Source organism: Cupressus sempervirens, chromosome 11, assembly GCF_028749045.1.
Source record: "Cupressus sempervirens isolate cs-2001-9-10 chromosome 11, ASM2874904v1, whole genome shotgun sequence".
In the NCBI taxonomy this organism is placed as follows: domain Eukaryota; kingdom Viridiplantae; phylum Streptophyta; class Pinopsida; order Cupressales; family Cupressaceae; genus Cupressus; species Cupressus sempervirens.
Window position 1 is genome coordinate 628,223,701 of NC_143128.1, and position 20,515 is coordinate 628,244,215.

The following is a 20,515-nucleotide window of genomic DNA, read 5'->3' on the forward strand; positions in this document are numbered from 1 at the left end:
CTACAGATTCTCTTTTAGAATTTTTTAATATAGACTTCATAAGTAGTTCCAAAATGCACATCAAGTTAACATAATTCCAATTTACTGATTTCACACTACCACTTAAGGGCATAGTTTGGTATATCATGATCCTACACATACCCAACCTATAAAATGAATCAATTTTTAACATGACATAAAAAAAAGTGATTCCAAAAGAATGTTCAAGTGGAAGGAAACACAATGTTTCTTGTATGCCAATATTTGGAAATATTACATATGCACATGTACTAGATGAATTGATAGGAAAATTAGATAATGAATAAGAAAGATGCATATTTTTCTGAATATAATGATGAATCAAAGGCTTACATGTTGTATAATCCAATTACAAAATGTTTATAATCAATGCAGATATGCCATTTAAAGAAGAGGAAGTATGGGATATAAGCATAGAAAAAAATAGTCCACATATTAGCAAGCATGCCACAAGAGAGAAATGAAGTTTTTATATGAAAAACTACCACTGCCAGTATGATTCCTTCCACTCCCATCCAATCTCAATAAAGTGGTCCACAAAGGAAACCATCATCAAGTGTAAGGGTATGCTCACATTTGCAAGAAAACACTCCAACAAGTGCACAAAAAATACCATATATAGTATGAATCTTTAGTGTAAGACAAACAACTCTATAGTCCACACATTCTACATCAAGTAACATATCAAATCCTGCACTTAAATGCTTAACAAGACCAAAACTACATTGGTTCTATAGAAATATCATGTGACATATCATATCCTTCACTTCCAAAGCTTAATGGTAACTATTTAAAATTTAATCAATGTTCAAAATTGTATTTATCTCTCACTTAATATTTTTTTTGTAATAAATTTTCAAGCTTTGTTAGTATAAGCATCATAATTTTCTATAGAAATCTTACACATTAATCCACTTTCTTCACATGTTTTTTCATACAAAGAGTAGTCAATAAATAAATTCATGAATACAAAGAATACATCAGATCCTTATTGAAGAGAATTTTAATGTTTGATGCATTGAAGTTAATTTTGAAACTAAGATAAATAATTATTAATAACAATTTTTATTTTTCTTTCGTAATATTGTATTTATTTATTATTTATCTTTATAAAAAATTAAGGATGAAATGACTAAACATTAATATCACAATTATTCACTATTTTTTTATATGATTTTAAAGAAGCCTTTTAAGAAAGAAAGTTTTTTTCTACAAATGAGTGTTGTATTGAAATTAATTGGTGCAATCCAATAATATTTTTCTTTTATGTAAACTCTCTACTAAGACCAAAATATCAAAGGAGATTTAAATACAAAACTAAAAACTAAACAAATATAGTACATAAATAAATGAAAGGAAAAGATAAATAGGTTATCTATTCTTAGGATTGAAGCCCATGATATATTTTTACAATGGTAGTAATTGTGTATATCCACACCCACCAAGTGTATATTCCACACTCAACAAGTTATTTCACATGGTAAAAGATAAGTAGGAATCCCAACCACTATTGTAATGAAAATTTGACAAAGTCACTTATAGAGCTCAATAATTGATAAACCATTGACACAAAAAATGGGCTTAATATCTCCTACAAATTTTGTTTCTTTTGCGAGGTTCTCAAATTCTTCCATTGTCCTTTCTTTTCCCCCTTGATTGCATGCTAAGATTATAAGATCTACATGAAATAATTTTCTAGCAAATGGAGTGGTTTCTGCATCTACTGGTAAGATGCAATCTACTATAACCAACTTCCCATTCTTGGATAATGCCTTGTGACAGTTTTTCAAAAGCCTTATGCAATGATCGTCACTCCAATCATGTAAAATCCACTAACAAAAGAAATATAAAAAAAAATATTATCAACTTCAATATCCAAACTCATATACATTTCAAATGTTATATAAACAAAAAATTTGACCATAACAAACAAACAAGTAGTTTTATTAAATAATAATTTCTATTATGTCATATTATACATGCTTTTATTATAAGAATCTACAAAAGATGTAAAAACTAATTTTATTAAAAAAAATAACATTATATTCCTCTAGCTTAATGAATGTTTGCTTAATGTTCTTTTATTTATTTCGTACCCATGTTAGAGTAATAATGGGTTTTAAAAGAAATATTTTTCCTTTCAAATTGCTTAATGTATTTAGTTTGTTGGTAAATCTAATGATGACAAATGATGATGAACTAAACATTAAATAGCTCAAACAAATGACCTTCAAATCTATATCATAAAAATATTATCAAATAGCATTTCAAACTTCACTTAACTATATAATGATTTTGAATTTGGATTACACACCTTTAATAAAATAGCCTTGCTGGATGGCACACTCTCAAACATGTCTCCTCCAAGATGTGTCAAACCTTATGAAAATTCATTCAAAATAATTTATTTTGTGATTTATGAGTGATAACAGAAATCTTAAAAGTAGAATATAAATAGATAAATAGAAGATATTTTCCATAACAATTCAAAGTCAACATTTCAATAATATGAGTAGTTTTAGATATTTATCATTTCTGAGTTAGACTACATTTCAGTAATATTCATACTTTAAGATTATTATTATTTCTGAGTTAGACTATGTTTAAGAGTTTTATCAAAGTTTTGGGACAATTTGAAAGATCTATTTTCAGAATGATCGAAACTATGGATCAGACAAAATTGTAGTTTGTGATGTACATATCAATTACACAAAAATCTAATATGTTTATCAATGTTTCCAATAACACTCTCTATCATCCAAAAGATAGATCATATCTGATCTTAAACATTGATAAAATTTTCAAAATCTAAAACCTTTATCATCTCAATAATGACTCACATATATAATCTAAAATATTATATATATATATATATATATATATATAACAATTTCTAAATCTAATTCATAATCAATTAAAAAAAGATTAATACAAAATTACACATAAATCAATAGTGTTGACTAACCTGGATATTGAGGAGCATCTTTGACAACATGGGGCAAGTCAAAATTCACACCCCTGATATGAGGATACTTGGAAAGTATAAGCTTTAGAGTAGACCCAACTCCTCCTCCCACATCCACAAGCTCCTCCAAATCTTTGAAGCCCTGATAGATATCAAGAATATTCACCATGGTCATTGCAGAATGTTCAGACATGGCCCTGTTGAACATCACATTGAATCTCTGGTCTCTGGCAGGGTACTCAAATGCATGCACCCCATGATCTTTGAAGAATGGCTGACTCCCTTCAAGAACAGCATCCTTAAGAGAGAACCAAGGGTCTATAAACACCTTGTCCTGATTCACAAGGGCCAGTGGTGCAAAGGACAGGCCATCATTGTTCTTCACAAAGTATTTACAGAGAGGAGTCAGGCCATAGAGCCTCTCAGGCTTTCCGTTGTTCCCTAGGGTTGCACAACATTTGAGGACTGAGTGACTTGCTAAGACTCTGAGAATCCTATCTAGAGTAATTGCTGCATCCGGGTTTGTTACATTTGGAATTTGGGCCACAATTTGGGCAGGGGAAATCTGAATGTCATCGCCTGCATTGGCTATGATTTGCAGTACATCAAGTTCTAGTGCAACTCTCATAGCCATGGGTAGACAAGAGGCGGTGGAAAGCTCCTCTGCCAAAAGCCATTCCTTCTCGTTATTCATTGTTGCACCACTAGTGGAGGACATTTTCGCAACTCTAGTTTTGGATTTGATACATAATGAGAGTCTGTAACTTGTTATTATGGATAGATGGTTATAATATACAATAATCTAATGAATGTTATTTTTGTATATCCAACGATCATAAAACATGGCCCATGCCGATAGCTACCGATAGCTACCCTTCGTTAGCATGTAGACGTCCGGACGTTCTGAAAAATATAGTAGAAAAGTATGCAAATGCTGGCATCTTTCCATCAACCGTCACCGTAGATTTTGGGTTCCGGAATTCCCATGTTGCGTGAATCGAATAGTTGGTTGGCAAAAATTATATTTAAAATTGTAGTGATTTTTTATTTTTTGAATTCCTCCAAATTGGCGGTAAGATTCGGAGGCAGTGGTCATATGTAATGACAAATTATGAAATTGATTAATTGTGTAAGAGCGCGGGGGAGGGGGTGGCAAGTGGGAGGAGGGTTGAGGGGAGATGTTTTTAAACATTTATTCTTCAAAACAAGCTGTAATGTAATACTTGTTGAAGAATGTTGTATTTTTGATAAAATAGTTAAATAGTTTTGACAATAAATTAGATATGTTTAATACTTAATTAAGCTAGTGATTTATTGCTTCATTCTATTTTTCCTTTAATTTCTAATGATCCTTAAATTTTGGTCAAACATTACATTTCTATATTATTTGTTAATGATACAACATTAAACTAATATACAATATGGAAATACACTATCTACTCTTGAAGCAATGGATTGAATCAATAGTAAGCAAAAAAATGTAGAAGAATTACCTTCACCTCAAACTTAAGATGTCAACCCAATATATATATCTACAACATTTGTTTCTCCAGAAAATCCCAATTATAGAGTAATTTAAATTATTTTAATTCCAATACCTTAGTTTTAAAACTTTCACAAAACAGAATTGATACAATCATTGATCAACATTTGGTCAAAAATAAGAAATGAGAAGGTTTAATCATTGGTTAACATGACACAAAGGAGGGATTTTAGATAATAAAATGAAAATTATGCAATGATGTAACTTATGATCCAAACACTCATCGGATCAACTTCTATTGGTATGCCGACTTCCTTCAAATTCCTCCCTTCTTTCAAGTCTTTTCTATGCAAATCCTATAACGCCCCGCCAAGGGATCCAAAGAATTAACCTAGAATTTTCACTAAGTTTGGTAACATTTTTTATTTTTAAGATAATATGAAAGTAAATACCATACATAACTTATACATAATAATGTAAGCAATAGCAATGTCCATCTGAAAAGTAAACATAACATACATAATAGATTACATTCTTTAAGATCCCTTAATGTTGAATTACATACATGAATCCATCTAGTGCAACAACCACATGAAATAATAATGATAAGTCCAATGATTACACATTACATTTCAAGTGCTCATTCATCCACTATACATGTCACAGGGTATGACAAGCTAAAAAATATACATACATAGAATAAGGTACATCATCCTATTCTAATCCATGATACATCAATGACAATCACATGATACTCATGATACATTATCATAGAATACATATACATCCATCATAAGATCAAACATAATTAACTAAGTGCACGGTTCCTCCCAACCGTTAATAGCATCATTAGACCATCGTGGGCCCTAGCCATCCCTCCGTGCGTAACATCCCAAATCACCAAAGGGATCATCGGTATTAACATAGTAGGAATGTCACTCCTAACATATATAACATCATATGTAGAAAGAAATCTAACATGCAAATATAAGCATAAGATAACATGATCTAACATATGCTAATCATCAATGAAAGGATACATATCCACCATCACGAAGGACGCATCAGCCACGATGTCTCAATGAATCTCAAATGATAAGAGTGGAAAATACACTACCACCTGACCGCGTGGTACCTAAGTGGTCCACTCCCACCATGCTGAGGAGATAATCTCAAGTCCCAAACAGGCTATCCAAATCACATAGCACAAATCTCCATAAGTCCAAGAATCCTAAAAGTATACTAACTCAAAGGTTCCAATCACAAAACTGACATCTAATCCCAGAGGCACACATTGACATGTAGGAACCTACTATGCAAGCGGGAAAGTGTCATTGCAATTATCACATACAAGTTACGCTGGCAGTTAGCTAAACTCCACGGGTCCATACTGATTTCATGCGGCCACTAGTATCCTGTCATACTGACGAGGCATATTATGGAATGCAAGGTCACAACCTTGCATCTCACTACTCCCATCCTAGCCTGTACAAGCACTCAAGGCATGGGCGAGAAAAAAACACTTATCTTTTTAGGTTCATTTTGTTAGTATTAGGTGCGAATGTTATCACTTATTAATCCAACTTACAATGAGTTACCCTGGCAGCCTCTTAGGGCCTCGACCCCCATTGCAAGCCACTTCCCGTCACTACATGCAGATATCCTACCCTAATGCTCATGGACTCATAAATCTCAAAATCACAACAGATAATCCATAAAATCATCAAATATGCAAAAAAGCATCAAATCTCCATGAGCAAACATCCATAGAAAATCATGAACACAACAGCTCTCTATTGGAAACTGAAGTATCACTGATAATCAAAGCATCCAATAGTTCTCAATAACCAAAATATATATCTCAATCATACTGATCGAAGACTCCAAAAATGGTTGAGTCAAACATGTCACAACATGACATCATCAAGAATAAATCCACATCTTAGTCCCATCATGGCGACTAGAAAATAATCAAGGATAATTGATCGCTAACTCAAAAATGATTAGCTCAAGTGTCTCATACACATACATCTCAGCTTCACACATGAAGACTGATGAACAAATACAATCAGTAAATACAAACATTTCATAGAGCATACAATCACATTACCATGGTTGGGCTTATAAAGATCGAGACCAAATAAGATCAACATGCCAACACATCTCATAACCCCTGAGCCTCTGGTAACAACCTAAGACTGGTCAACACTAGTTAACCCAAAATCCAAAACAAGAAGCATATAGAATACACGATGCAAACACATGTTTTGGTTTTGCTAAGTTTTCAAATTTGAATTTAAAAGTCTCAGTTTACGTATTCCCAAATTATATTAAGTGGAGAAATTTCACGTTTTTCCTAACCCATGTATTTGTTTGATAGATAAAAGTTTCTGCTCAAAACTATTAGACTCCATTTGCTAATTGTACTAATAATATTTTGTCTATATAAATGTTGTTTGAAAAAGATCCCTATCACAAACCAATAAGACTCATTGTAGATTTTAACATGTATAATCTCCAAATTCTTAACATTATCATCTTCATTAAACAAATCTAAAATTGTTTAATATATATTAACTAGTATTCAATATACATTATAAAAATTCCACTATATAAACTATATTAAAATCTCTTTTCTTTTAATTTTCTCTCATTTAAAAATCCATTTACTTAGATTGACTAATAATTAATTACACTTCTTCTTCTATTAACTAATCTTAATTAAATTAAATTTAATTAGATTAGATAATAAACCATATAAAACTAATGCATATTAATAAGATTCTAATAAGGGAAGATTGCAATAATATCTTTAATCCATTTCATGCTTTGGTATATTATTTTTTTGTGAAGTTTTAGCATAAAGAACTTTTGGTTATGAGAAATGGAGAAATATCTGTCCTTGAATAAAGCAATCTCAGTACAACGGCCATATCTCCCTAATGAACCATTAGATCAGGCTGAAATTGAAATATGTTGGGGAGGGTCAAGTTACGCCAATTCTGACTGGAGTGATTGAATAAATTCGATCACAATAAAAAGTTATGAATGACTAAGTTCGGGTCTATCCAAGGGGCAGCGACAGGGCAGTTTGTGATGAATTAAAAATTTCCTCTTAAAATAATTGTTCTCTAAATTTAACTATAAAAGGGTTTATTCATACGCATCCAAAAATATAATTGATAGAAAGGTTACATCTAATCATTCGAATTTTCACCATAAAATTTGTATTTTAATTCCAAATCTTTTCTTTCTAATTTAATATAAATTCGAACCCAAATCCGATTCATATCTAATTATTTCTCCTTAATTGGATCTAGGGTTTTTCTATTGTTTTCTTCTCAACCAAATAGCATATCTAGATTCCAATTTCAAATTACAGATTCAATCATAGAGAAGTTTCAGACACATATAACAGACACAATGAAGACAGGAATGCATGATGCAGAAATAGCATAAGTAAAATCACAAGAATCTACCCGAATTCTAATGCTAATTCACTCTTCCTCAGAAAACCCATAGAGCAAGCTCCCTTCTTTTGAGTTCTTGAGTCCTCCAATGCTCCAATTTCTCTCCATGCTATCTCTAAGCTTCTATGAATGCCTGAATACAAAGAGCTCTCAAGAAACCTTTGGAATGCTTCTTGAAACAGCTGGAAGGTGTCACCAACTAAGCATGGGTCTTTTCAAACCTTTTTGATGAGTCATAGAGTTGTAGACACCTTGTGCTTAATTGATGCACTAACCCTCGTGTTGATGACACATGTTAACTCCCATGCAAGCTTATAACTCCAATAATTTTCTATTTAAATTTTATAAATTTTATTTTAATTTTTTTATAACTTTTATTATTATTGTTTTATTTATTACATAATTATTATTTTATAATTATTATTAATTTTAATTTCTAGTTTTCCTTTATTTAATTTTTTTTCTCCAATAATTCACATTTAATTAGTCACAATCAAAATATCAAAGATCATGATATTTTATTAATTTTTTCAAATAAATAATTTATTAATTAAATCTATTTATTAAGACTTAATTAATGAAAAATTCACCATAGACCTCCAAGATAAAATATGAAAACCCATCATAGAACAAATCATACAAAATAAATCTAAAGGGTTAAAAATCACAAAATAATTCATCCGACACATTTGGTGGGTATTCAACTTTGATACTTGCCCTAACTCACTAGGACAAATGGTTTTTAGGTTTGGGATTTGGACTTGAGAATTTATCTCCCTTCTCTTATCATTGAGATAGTATAATAGGGTACACTCATCCTGGCAATTCAGAGAAGTCGATACCCGGTATCTGCAACTTGCAAAAAAACCATGCATGTACATACAATATATAATGCTAAGCTAAACAGACAATGGTAGGAAGTGGTGCATTGTGTAGATCCCGACTAAGCAGGTGACTACGACTCCCTTCCTTAACCACATCAAAAATGCCATACAATAAGAAAACACGCACACTATACACATTCAAGTATGGGGTAAGTAACCATAATAAAAAATATGAGATAATAAACCATCTAACTAATCATCATTAATAACTGAAAACAATGTAATGATCATTATACATACATGAAATGTAAAGTCTAAATGATCTCATCATATATCAACTAAATCCCTATCATAATATCTGATAGTGTCAAAACAACACCACTAAACCATCAACATAAAACTAGTCTACATAGTCTGATAATAATAGCAACAATAAGTCTAGAAAAGATGTGAACGAGGGTAGGCACTAAAAATCCAAAACCTTGTAATGGCCATTACTACTTTTTGTTGTTGTCACTTTGTTTTTTGTGTTGATTAGGTCTAATTACTTTGGCTTTAGTGTTTTAAAAAGTAAATTCTAAAGAATTTATTTCTCAAAACTTATGTTTCACATCAGAGTCTCTATAGAAAATTCATTAATCATGTGTTTTCTTGGGAAACTAAGATGATTAGAGAAGAAATGCATCAGTTTCAATGGTCACCTTTGTAGGGGAGGATGTAGATACATTTATTTGTCTTTCTTATATTCAGTCTTACAATAAATTTTTACTATAAAAAAAAATTAATTTTAAAACTAAAAAGGATAATCAATGTGAGCCAAAATAGACTTTCTTTCCAATACATGAAAATGTTTGAATGTTGTAATTTACAAATAGATATATTTGGTAAAAAATACAATAGTTTATTTTTTTTTTTCCAAAATGTCATTATGATAGATTAGTGTGTGTTATAACTAAGATAAAAGATCCATTTACTAAAATAGTAGTCTTCCTTCATTTCAAATCCTCAAAAAGGAATCTTATAGTTCACTTGTCCTTATTGTCTAAGTGTAATAGATTATTAAGTTTTTTTTTTTTTTTTTTGTTTCAATTATCCTAATCATGTATTATTGTGTGTTTCATATTTAAAATAAAATTTTCATGTACTAAAATATTAGACTTGCTTCATTTCTAGGCATGACACTAGTGGTTGAATTTACAAAAGTTTAGAAATCACCATAAAGGAATCTTTGAGTTCACTATTTTCTAATAATTGCAATTATAATTAAAATTTAAATGGAATAGGTTTTTTCCTACTTGTAACAATAATATTTAAAAGCCTTGCCATTTTAAGCTTTTAACATTAATATTGGTTTATATACTTGATTTTTTTATCCCAACCATTTTTAATAGGTTGAACACTTGTAAAGTAATTTATACTACAATATCAACTAATTGTAAACATTTATTTTTCTCAAATATTCTCGTAGTTAATTTTCATCTTCATCATAGTTCAAAAATAAATTATTGTGTACTATGTTGAACTTGTTAAAATTTATACACACATCAGTTCCTTTAGGGATGGGAAGTTTAGGGGGTGACTCATTCATAGTAAGGACACAAAATGAAACTAGTAGTAATAACTAATTAAGGTATAAGAATCAAATTAATTTTCCTCAAGTGACTAAACCACTATTGAATTTGCACAAAATGTATTTCAAAATACAAAATATTAGACTCCATGTGCTCTACATGAGGACAATAGGGGAAAAATTGGTTTTTAACAAGAGACCCAAAACCCCAAAGTTTTTAAAAATGATTTAAATATTGAATTCCCAAAATAAAGCATTTCCACAAAGAGCTGACATAGTCACAAACAAAACTAGAAAATGAAGCCTATAACCAACAACCATCTAATAGGAAACAAAAATAAACCAAAGCCATAGGAATGGGACAACCCAAACTAGAGCTTAGATGACCTCCATAACCTTTAATTTTAGCTCCTCCTAAATATCTTTAATTCTTCCTGCAACTTCCTTGATCTTTATTCTTCTTTCACATATGACTTTCCTTTCAAGATTATTCCACATATTAGCTCTCATACATTTCTCAGGCTAGTGGACATATCTCCCAGATCAAGATCCTCAAGATACAACACAAGAATTAAATGTGCTTCCTAGTCTACATTGCCCATGAGTTTTTTCAGGCATTCTAGAGTATCTTTCATTAATCCATGAGAACTAGTCAAGACACACCACATTGTCCATTTTTATCAATTTTCCCCTTTAGCTCCTCAACCAAATTATAAACATTACTCTTAACCCAACCCTTCTCCTTCAAGTCTCTTTTGGCCTCCTACTTTGAGGCTCTTCCACTTTGTCCTGTAATGATTTGTATTTCAAATTAAGGGCTTTGAAATAATTAAAAGACCATTTATCTAGCCTAAAGTTGTACATAGAAATGGATTTTTCACTTTGAAACACCCCAATCAATGGATAAATGCTAAAATCCCTAAGGAGCTCCTCTAAAAATTTGACATTAACTTCATTAGGTTCAATAGTTTTAAGAATAAGAATGCACATTCATCTATTCTCCTTATGATTTACCCCTCTGTCCTCTATCTTCTTAACTTGACTAGAACCCTCAACCATTTTTTCATCCAAAGTCTGTGGGGACAACTAAATGTCATGATCAAGGGACTCATCATAATCTACCAGCCTAAGGGCTTCCTTATCATCTTCTTGAATATATTTTTCTAGAATGAAAACACAATACCGTAAGATTCCTTTTGCTAGCCACTCTTTTCTTTCCCCCATACTTACAAAACTCCGTCAATATCTAAAGAAATCTTTATACTAATATAAATTGCAAAACTTGGAAAAGAAACATAAACATCCACCACAAAGCTAAAAAAAATTATCCACACTAATAATTTCAAAAGAATATAGAAACATCTACTGTTGAATAAAGATAGAAATCTTTGGACAAGCTAAAAAGTACAAGTTAATAAGTATTTAATTTCAGGCCCATTGTATAAACTATAAATAATGACTCAAAAATAAGGCCAAAAGTATAAATTCATTGTCATTAGGTAGTCTTTGCATAAACTATTGCCATTGTGATAGAAAATCACTATAATGGGATAAGACATTAAGAAAAATCATATTGACCTTTAATATTCAAGAATATAAAAATCATAACATTAAATATTAGATAAAGAAAGAATTTGTACATTAAGAACATGTTAGTCCCATTTACCTCAAATTTGGAAGCAACCATGCCATCCTGTACTTGAATTTCTTGAAAGGCTATATTATTGATAAGTAGGAGATAATTTCCACAGCATGTCAAATTGTGACATTACTACCAAGATTTAACTATGTGATTTTTGAGTCAAACTCATTGACGCATCACCCAGATCCAATGAGTGGTAAGTGTTCCATTTATCCTCATGAGAGATGGATTTAGGTTGAATACCAACTCATGAAACATGGTCAATGAGTTTGACTCAAAAATTAGACAGTTAAATCTTGATAGCAATATCATAGGCTATACAAAGTTTATGCTAGAGTGGCTAAAAATCTAGCATATTTTACTTTCTTAGAAACCCTATTTTTCTTAACCCCTACTTAATGACTAGCACTAGTTGGAATCCAAAATTGGAGTCATGAAAATTGAAAAGCAATCAATAAACCAAAAGCTTTGTAGAAAAGGTAAGAAAAACAAATACCCTAAAGTATCTAATTGCCCATGGATGATAGTGAAGTGAAAAAAAAAGATATGGAGCTTAGAGAAAAGCATAAAAAGCTAAACCATAAAGGTCATAGAACAATATTATTGATTGTATTTTGGTTGTTATTAGAGAAGGCATCTAAATTTGGAGTCATGCAAACTCAACGTAGTCAGTCAATTAAAATAGTGTTGAAAAAGAAAAGAAAAGAAATGTCTGAATTCCCTCACCCATATCATATCCAAATATAATCCCTCCAATATAATATAATGATTTCATGCAATTGACAATTGGGTGTACTAGTATAAATTAAAGCTTGGAGAAAAAGAGATTGATGCACTTCAATGTAAACCACAAGTTTATTTTACATGAAGAAAGTATGATTTTGTTTGTCAATACAAATAAGAACCAAATTTATAACTTTAAGCGGTTGCCAACTATCCAAAATTTATGCAACATATCATTTTTGCATAGCCCTTCTTATTTTGATATTAATTTTCTAAGATAAAATGAGAAAGACTACTAGGAATAATACCCACAACCAATAGGGAACAAAAGAAAAGAGAGATTTTACTTTAAGAGGAAAGTTTTCTGAAAGCCTAGGATAACATAAGATAAATGGAAGATGAACAATGCCCAAGGGATGAACTAACGTAAAGAAAATATTTTGAAAGCATTAGTCTCATGCCTAAACAATAGTGACTAAGCATAATCAATGTTTATAATTAGTTAATATTGTTTTAGAAAGTGTTTTATAAGTGCTCAAACTATTTAAAAATAGTTGGGGTAAGAAAATTAAATAAATAACCCAATTCGAATGTTAGAAGATTAAACTCAGAAGAGTTTTACATATTATTGTTACAAGTACAAAAAGTCCTATAGAAATTTAAAACATTTAAGTTTAAATATAATTACAATTGTTAGAAAATAATCTATTACAATTAGAGAAAAGGACATGTGAACTAGGAGATTCATGTAAGCTGATTTGAAACTATTGATAAGTTCACCCACTAGCTCCATGCCAAGAAATGAAGCAAGTCTCTTATTTTAATAGAGCATGGAGGTTTTATTTTAAGTATGAGACATGAAATAATACATAATTGTGATATTTAAGAAAAGATGGTTATTTTATTTTAAATAAATATATTAATTTTTCAAAAGCAACAATCAAACATTTCTCATGTATCCAAAAGAAGGTCAACTTTGATGAGCATTGATTATTTATTTTAATTTGATTATAAATTATTTATTTATAGTACAAATATATATTACAATTATGAGAAGATAATATATTACAATTAAACAATACAAACAAGTGAACTATAAGATTTCTTTATGAAATATTGAATGAAGCATGCTTGGTATTTTAGTAAATTGAAATTTTATTTTAAATATAAGACATAATAACACATTGTTCTAATATGGGGGGGGGAGGAGAGTATTATATTTTTTATTAAATATATCTGCTTTTAAAAGATAACTTTCAAACATTTCTCATATATTGAAAAGTAGGTCTATTTTGACTAAAATTGATTACTATTTTTAATTAAGTTGATAGGCTTCTCCTATGGAGTGAATGCTCCAAATTTGATTAATTCCTTGTCTCATGCCTAGTCACCTATCTCATACACAAAAAATAATGTTTATGTTTATACCAGCACTTTTCCCCTCACCATCATATTACCCAGCTTAATAAGGATGCTTCCAATTATTAAATGGGCTTGTACACTTGTTATTATCCGATAGGATTTTTCCTATGAGGTCGTGTTCAACCAGAATTTGTCTCACATTTAAATTTACAACTACTGGTAAACCATTTATTGTTCATGGTTTGGAGATTTGTACACATCTTCATTGATAGAATAACATTCAATCTGCTTTGATAAAATCTTGAGTGATAGAATAACATACAATTTACATTTATTACATCACATTAATCACTGCAATATTCCATTGTACACTATTTCTCTACTCCTCATCATGATATAGTTAACTATTTGACATGTTTGTGTTAAGTAGAAACGTTGTTGGCAAGTTTTGTACAAGGAGGTTCAATTGTTACTTCGTATGAGAAATCAAAAGGTATATCAAATCCCATCATTAAAGGAAATGGATTTAGTGATGAGCTACATCCTCAAAATTACATGAAAATACCTAATATCTTTGAACTTGAGATACTCCTCAAATTTTGTGACATACTGAGCATATGTATTGGTTAGGAATGTTATTACTACATTAGTGTTGTTGCCAAATTCACAATTTCCATAAGTGATTAGCATCTATTTCATAGCTACTAGGAGATGCCTTCTAACGACTATTATGAATTATATAAAATAATAGAATTATGCGATTTTGAAGAATAGGTATGCCCATAAAAAATTCATTATGAAGACATTGTTTTAAAGAAACTTTTATACAACTATCTTTTTGTCTACAACTTATTTCAACAAATAGCCAACACAACATGCACACACTCTTTTAGTAAGCTATGGAAATTGGTAAAAGTCCCTTATTGGGTATAATTATAATTAAAGAACTAATGCTTGTCAAATTCATTTAGGAGTCTCTATCCTAAGATAAAAAATTATTTTTTCATAATACTCGATAGTCAACTACCTAGCCAATAAAAATATTTTGGAGCCTCTAGACTTGGAACACTCACTAGAACATAATTATATAAATGTACCAGTCATGAAAACTAAAAAGGATTCAATGTCCTACTATCTCCAAACGCATTTCAAATATCATAAAAGTTAGAATAGATTAACCCTGATCTTGGCACTCACCTCTAGGTACACAAAGGATGACAAACTTACCAATCCATAGCATTTGAATTAGAAGAATAGCTAGCTACAAAGAGCTCTCTCCAAAGGAATTTCCTTCTATTAGATTCTAATAACTAGATCTATCATCTTGCCTCTGCATTTACACTTATGTTTTATGCTTAAATGTACCATATTAAGATCTTGAGCTTGACATTGAAATATGTGCTACAACTAGATGGACATACACAATGGTTGAACCATGCATCTCCATGTCTTCTTATTCTTCTCTAGGAAGATGAGGACAATGGAGTTTAGAAACTTACAAAAGAAAATATTGTAAGAATTTGATAAGGCCCTTAAATTTGAAATTTATTTGGTTGAGGATTGAAATTGATCCAAGGTTTTCAAAGCTAGAGGAGAAAATAGAGATATGGAACAGAATTGTAGGGGCTTTACAAACTTAATAAATCTAGCTAGATGCCCTAGTGTACAATGGATACATGCCATAATCCTCATTTTCTCCTTCCTCGGCTCATTGTACCCTCTTGAAGTACCCAGGACAACTATGTATGGGCTCCATGAAAAACCCCATTCCTTCGACAGCTATAGAACATACAAAAATGTTATCTCATTTTTCAACACATCCATAAATGAGTTAATGGTACTTGAAATATGCATTTGGAATCAATATATACCAATCTTTTAGGCGTATTGAGCTTGTAAATTCTTGCACTCTAAAACTAGGCCTCTGCACTCTCACAATATTTCTTTCTTTACAAATGAGGTGATGGGATGTGTTGTTAGGATTAAACCACATACATAAATAACAATTACATGGAAATATAAACAATATCAAAAAATAATAGATCTCACATAGAAGAGAACACAAGACACCAAGATTTAACATGGTTCACCCAATCGTAGGGCTACATCCACTGCAAAAAAATATTGTCATGATTACCCTTATAGCTCAATACCACTGCAAGAAAAAATTTTCACATCACAAAAAATGAAATTTCCCTAATCCTAAGCTCTTTTATACAAGAATTTTTACTGCTTTAGGGTTATAATTAATTATTACATGTTGGCCCAAAATTCTAATAAAATAGGGCCCAAAATTTTATGAAGTATGTACACTACTTCCTTGATTAGTCACCACAAGCTAACAGGGTGTCTGTTAGGATTAAACCATGAATAGAAATAAAAATTACACACAAATATAACCAATAACATAAAATAATAGATCACATAGAAAAGAACACAAGGTACCAAGATTTAACATGGTTCACTCAATCCTTGGGCTATGTCCACCAAAAAGCAAGTATGATATTATTACAATCCAGTGATTACAACCTGATTACAATCTGTAATCCCTTATAGCTCAGTACTGCCACAAGAACCAAATTTTGCATCACAACTTAATGAAAATACCTAACCCTAAGCCCTTTTATACAAGTAATTTTATGCCACTTTAGGGTTACAACATGTCGGCCACAATGTTGGTCATGGCCCAAATTTTTTTTTGAAGTATGTACAATACTTTCTTGATTAGTCACCACAAACTAACAGTGTCATTGTTGGAACTTTTCAATTTTACAATCACACTTAAAATAATAGGTGGAAAAATTGTTCAATTTTTGTGCTTTACCATTATTATATTATGTATTAATGAATCTCTTTGCAATACCTAATCACACACTTTCACAATTTGGTGGGTTTTATCTTATACAAAATAGATTTTTTCTTTTGTTTAGCAACATTTTAAGGTAGGAATCTTCAATAAGCTTCATAATAAGGAGGCTCGATCTGATCTGATCTCATGATTCTTAAGGGTATTCGGAAAGAGTTCATTAAAGACATTAAGAATGAGTAGGTATGAGAAAATAAATTTAAGAATGAATAAAATAAATTTTGTGATATTTAGAGCCATTTTGGTGAATTTATTTTTAATGTCAACAATTTCTTCCTCTAATAAAAGGAGTAAGCTTGACAAGCATCAGGGAATTAGAAATTGGTTATTTCTCAAAAGGTGTGCTTTCCTTTTAACCTAATTATTGGTATTCCTTCACATTATTATTATTATTATTATTATTATTACTACTACTATTATTACTACTATTATTACTACTATTATTACTCTTACTATTATTACAATTAATATTATTATTATTATGACTACTATTATTACTACTATTATTACTACTATATTATTACTATTACTATTATTATTACTATTACTATTATTACAATTATTATTATTATTATGATTATTATGATTATTAATATTATTATTATGATTATGATTATTATGGTGATGATTATTATTATTATTATGATTATTATTATTATGATTATTATTACTATTATTATTACTACTATTATTACTATTATTATTACTACTATGTTATTACTATTACTATTATTATTATTACTATTACTATTACTATTATTACTACTATTATTATTATTATTATGATTATTATTATTATGATTATTATTATTATGATTATTATTACGATTAATATGATTATTATTATTATTATTATTATTACTACTACTACTACTATTATTATTATTATTATTACTATTACTATAATTATTACTATTATTACTATTATTATTACTATTATTATTACTATTATTACTATTACTATTACTATTAATATTAATATTATTATTATTATTATTATTATTACTATTATTACTATTACTAATAATAATAATAATAATAATATTATTATTATTATTATTATTATTATTATTACTATTACTACTATTACTATTACTATTATTATTATTATTACTATTACTATTATTACTATTATTATTACTATTATTACTATTACTATTATTACTATTATTATTACTATTACTATTATTATTATTACTATTATTACTATTATTATTATTACTATTATTAATATTAATATTACTATTATTATTATTATTACTACTATTACTATTATTATTACTACTATTATTATTACTATTATTACTATTACTATTATTACTATTATTATTACTATTATTACTATTATTACTATTACTATTATTACTACTAGCTTATATATTTTTATATATATAAAAAAGCCAAGAGTTATCCTTCTCGAGGCGCCTATTGCACTTAGTTAGATTATGAAAATAGGTGCCTCAAGAAGGACAACTCTCGGCTTTTTTATATATATAAAAATATATATAAGCTAGTAGCAGACGCGCTGCACAATTAATAATATTATTTGTTTAAATATATTATATTATTTTTCTATTATTATTTTTACTTTTTAAAATATTATTTTAATTTATTAAGGTTATTTAATTATTAGAAATAATAACTTTAATTATTAATAAATATTAAAATAAAATTTGGAATAATGCATTTGAATAATTAATTTTGAACGACTTGATAAAATGTTAATCTTTTAAAGGGTCAGTCTCAATTTTATATTTTTATACATTTTATTATTAGTTTTGATAATTGTGCATAGATAATATGGCATCTAAGATATGAATGAGAGCATAAATTTTATACATAATATACATATCAATGTTAGCAATTTCATAAATATTATTATTAGTGTTGATGATTATGCATAGAAAATGTAACATCAAATATCGTAAGTGTACCTTTAAACATCATTTGAAGAGTGGAATTCATTTATTTGTTTTATTGTTCATAAAATTCACATAGATGAAAAAAATATGTGTTCATGAGTTGAATAATGAAAATAACTTATTCATGTTGTTGTTCATAAAACTTACATAGATGAAATAGGAAATATAAGCCCAAGTAGAAGTATTCAGATGAAGTATAGGAAATATGAGAAGAAAATAAAAAAAGAACATTTCTCCATAATGATGTAGCTACATCACATATTCCTCAGTGATAAGGATGGTGTTGCGACCTTTATTAGAGCAATGATTGTGGAAGACTTCTTTCATCATTTCTGGAAATGCATCTATTTTTGCAAATGTGTCACGCATAACTTTGGCAACATCTACCATTTCCATTATTTCTAGTTCATCAATAGTATCAATTGACAATGCAACGTTCTCCAAAGCTTTGATTATATGTGAACACGATTCCCATATTATTTGTTTCCATTTATCTAAATCAGTCTCAAAGAAATTATTGGAGGTTATGGAAGCAACAAGACTCGTAACAATGATATTTGACTCTCCAATAGAAGAATCCATAGCTCAGATGATATGCTGCAAATTTTTTTTAAAATATCAATATAAAAATATATAAAACCATTATAAGATATAATCAAATATAGAATACACATTTAATTAAATCTAGCACTTATACTTAAATATAGACCAAATAAAGTCAATACAAATAAAGTTTAGTTCACTAATTTTAAAAGTATGAAACAAAATCAAATTAAAATTGGATGATAATTAGAATAAGTAAATTATATTCATTGGTTTTTTCCTTTCAAATTATATAATGAATCTTTTATTTAATAGTTTAAATAAAGAAAAGTTATCCATAATATTGTCATCAAATCTTAAGAGACATTGAAGTAAAAATAAATATAATTTGTAAACATAAAGTGATATCACTGAATGAATCAGTACAATAATTAATTAAAACATAAGTACAATTAGTTAAGATATAATTATTACTTAATACATCATTACAATTAATTAAGATCTATAAAAATAAAATATCATGAAAAAAAGATAGGATTTCTCAAAATAGAATAAATTAAAATGAAGAAAGTTATTTTTATCATTTATCATTGTATAATAGAGACATTTTTAAAACATGGAATATAGTAGGAAGTGTTACAAACAAAATACTAATGTGTCCAAAAAGATTTTTACAGACATAACATTTAAGAATAACATATCACATCAACTATCTCCAAGGTGCTTAAGTCTATTTTCCTCATCCTTGTGCTTTGAAATTTGTCTACCCTTTTTCATTTTCTCATAATGATCATATTTGAAAGGAGGCATTATTCCCAAACACTAGAGAGATTTTACATGTGAAACTGCCATAAATGTCAATCCTGCTCTTTCTCTTGGTCCTATATCAATTGTTGCTTTGGGAAGAGTCAATCCTTGAGATTTGTGAATAGTCAATGCCCATGCCAACCTCAATGGCAGTTGAAGTGTTCTACCCTTTTGTATTGGTGGTATTGGAATTATCTTAGGATTATGATCTTCAAATGGTAACCCTGAATAACCATCAAACTCAACCATCACATATGTTGGAGGCTCAGGTGGAGCACTGCCTTGCTTGTAGACAATTTTTTGAATGTATCCAAGAGCCC

At 29.2% G+C, this 20,515-nt stretch overlaps 1 protein-coding gene across 1 annotated transcript; it reads right to left on the reverse strand.

Annotated features, from left to right (window-relative positions):
- Positions 1-1,550: 1,550 nt before the first annotated feature.
- Positions 1,551-3,701, reverse strand: LOC149531290 (caffeic acid 3-O-methyltransferase-like). Its single transcript, XM_089809241.1, has 3 exons — positions 2,984-3,701; positions 2,333-2,397; positions 1,551-1,850 (listed from the first exon to the last, which is right to left on the reverse strand). Exons 1-3 carry the CDS (start codon positions 3,699-3,701, stop codon positions 1,551-1,553), a joined length of 1,083 nt encoding a protein of 360 aa, XP_089665367.1.
- Positions 3,702-20,515: the final 16,814 nt, after the last annotated feature.

Coding starts and splice junctions, on each gene's coding strand:
- LOC149531290 (XM_089809241.1), bottom strand. CDS start 3,701: ATGTCCTCCACTAGTGGTGCAACAATGAATAACGAGAAGGAATGGCTT. Junction 2,398..2,983: donor AGATGCTCCTCAATATCCAG/GTTAGTCAACAC, acceptor AATTTTCATAAG/GTTTGACACATCTTGGAGGA. Junction 1,851..2,332: donor GCAAGGCTATTTTATTAAAG/GTGTGTAATCCA, acceptor TTCTTTTGTTAG/TGGATTTTACATGATTGGAG.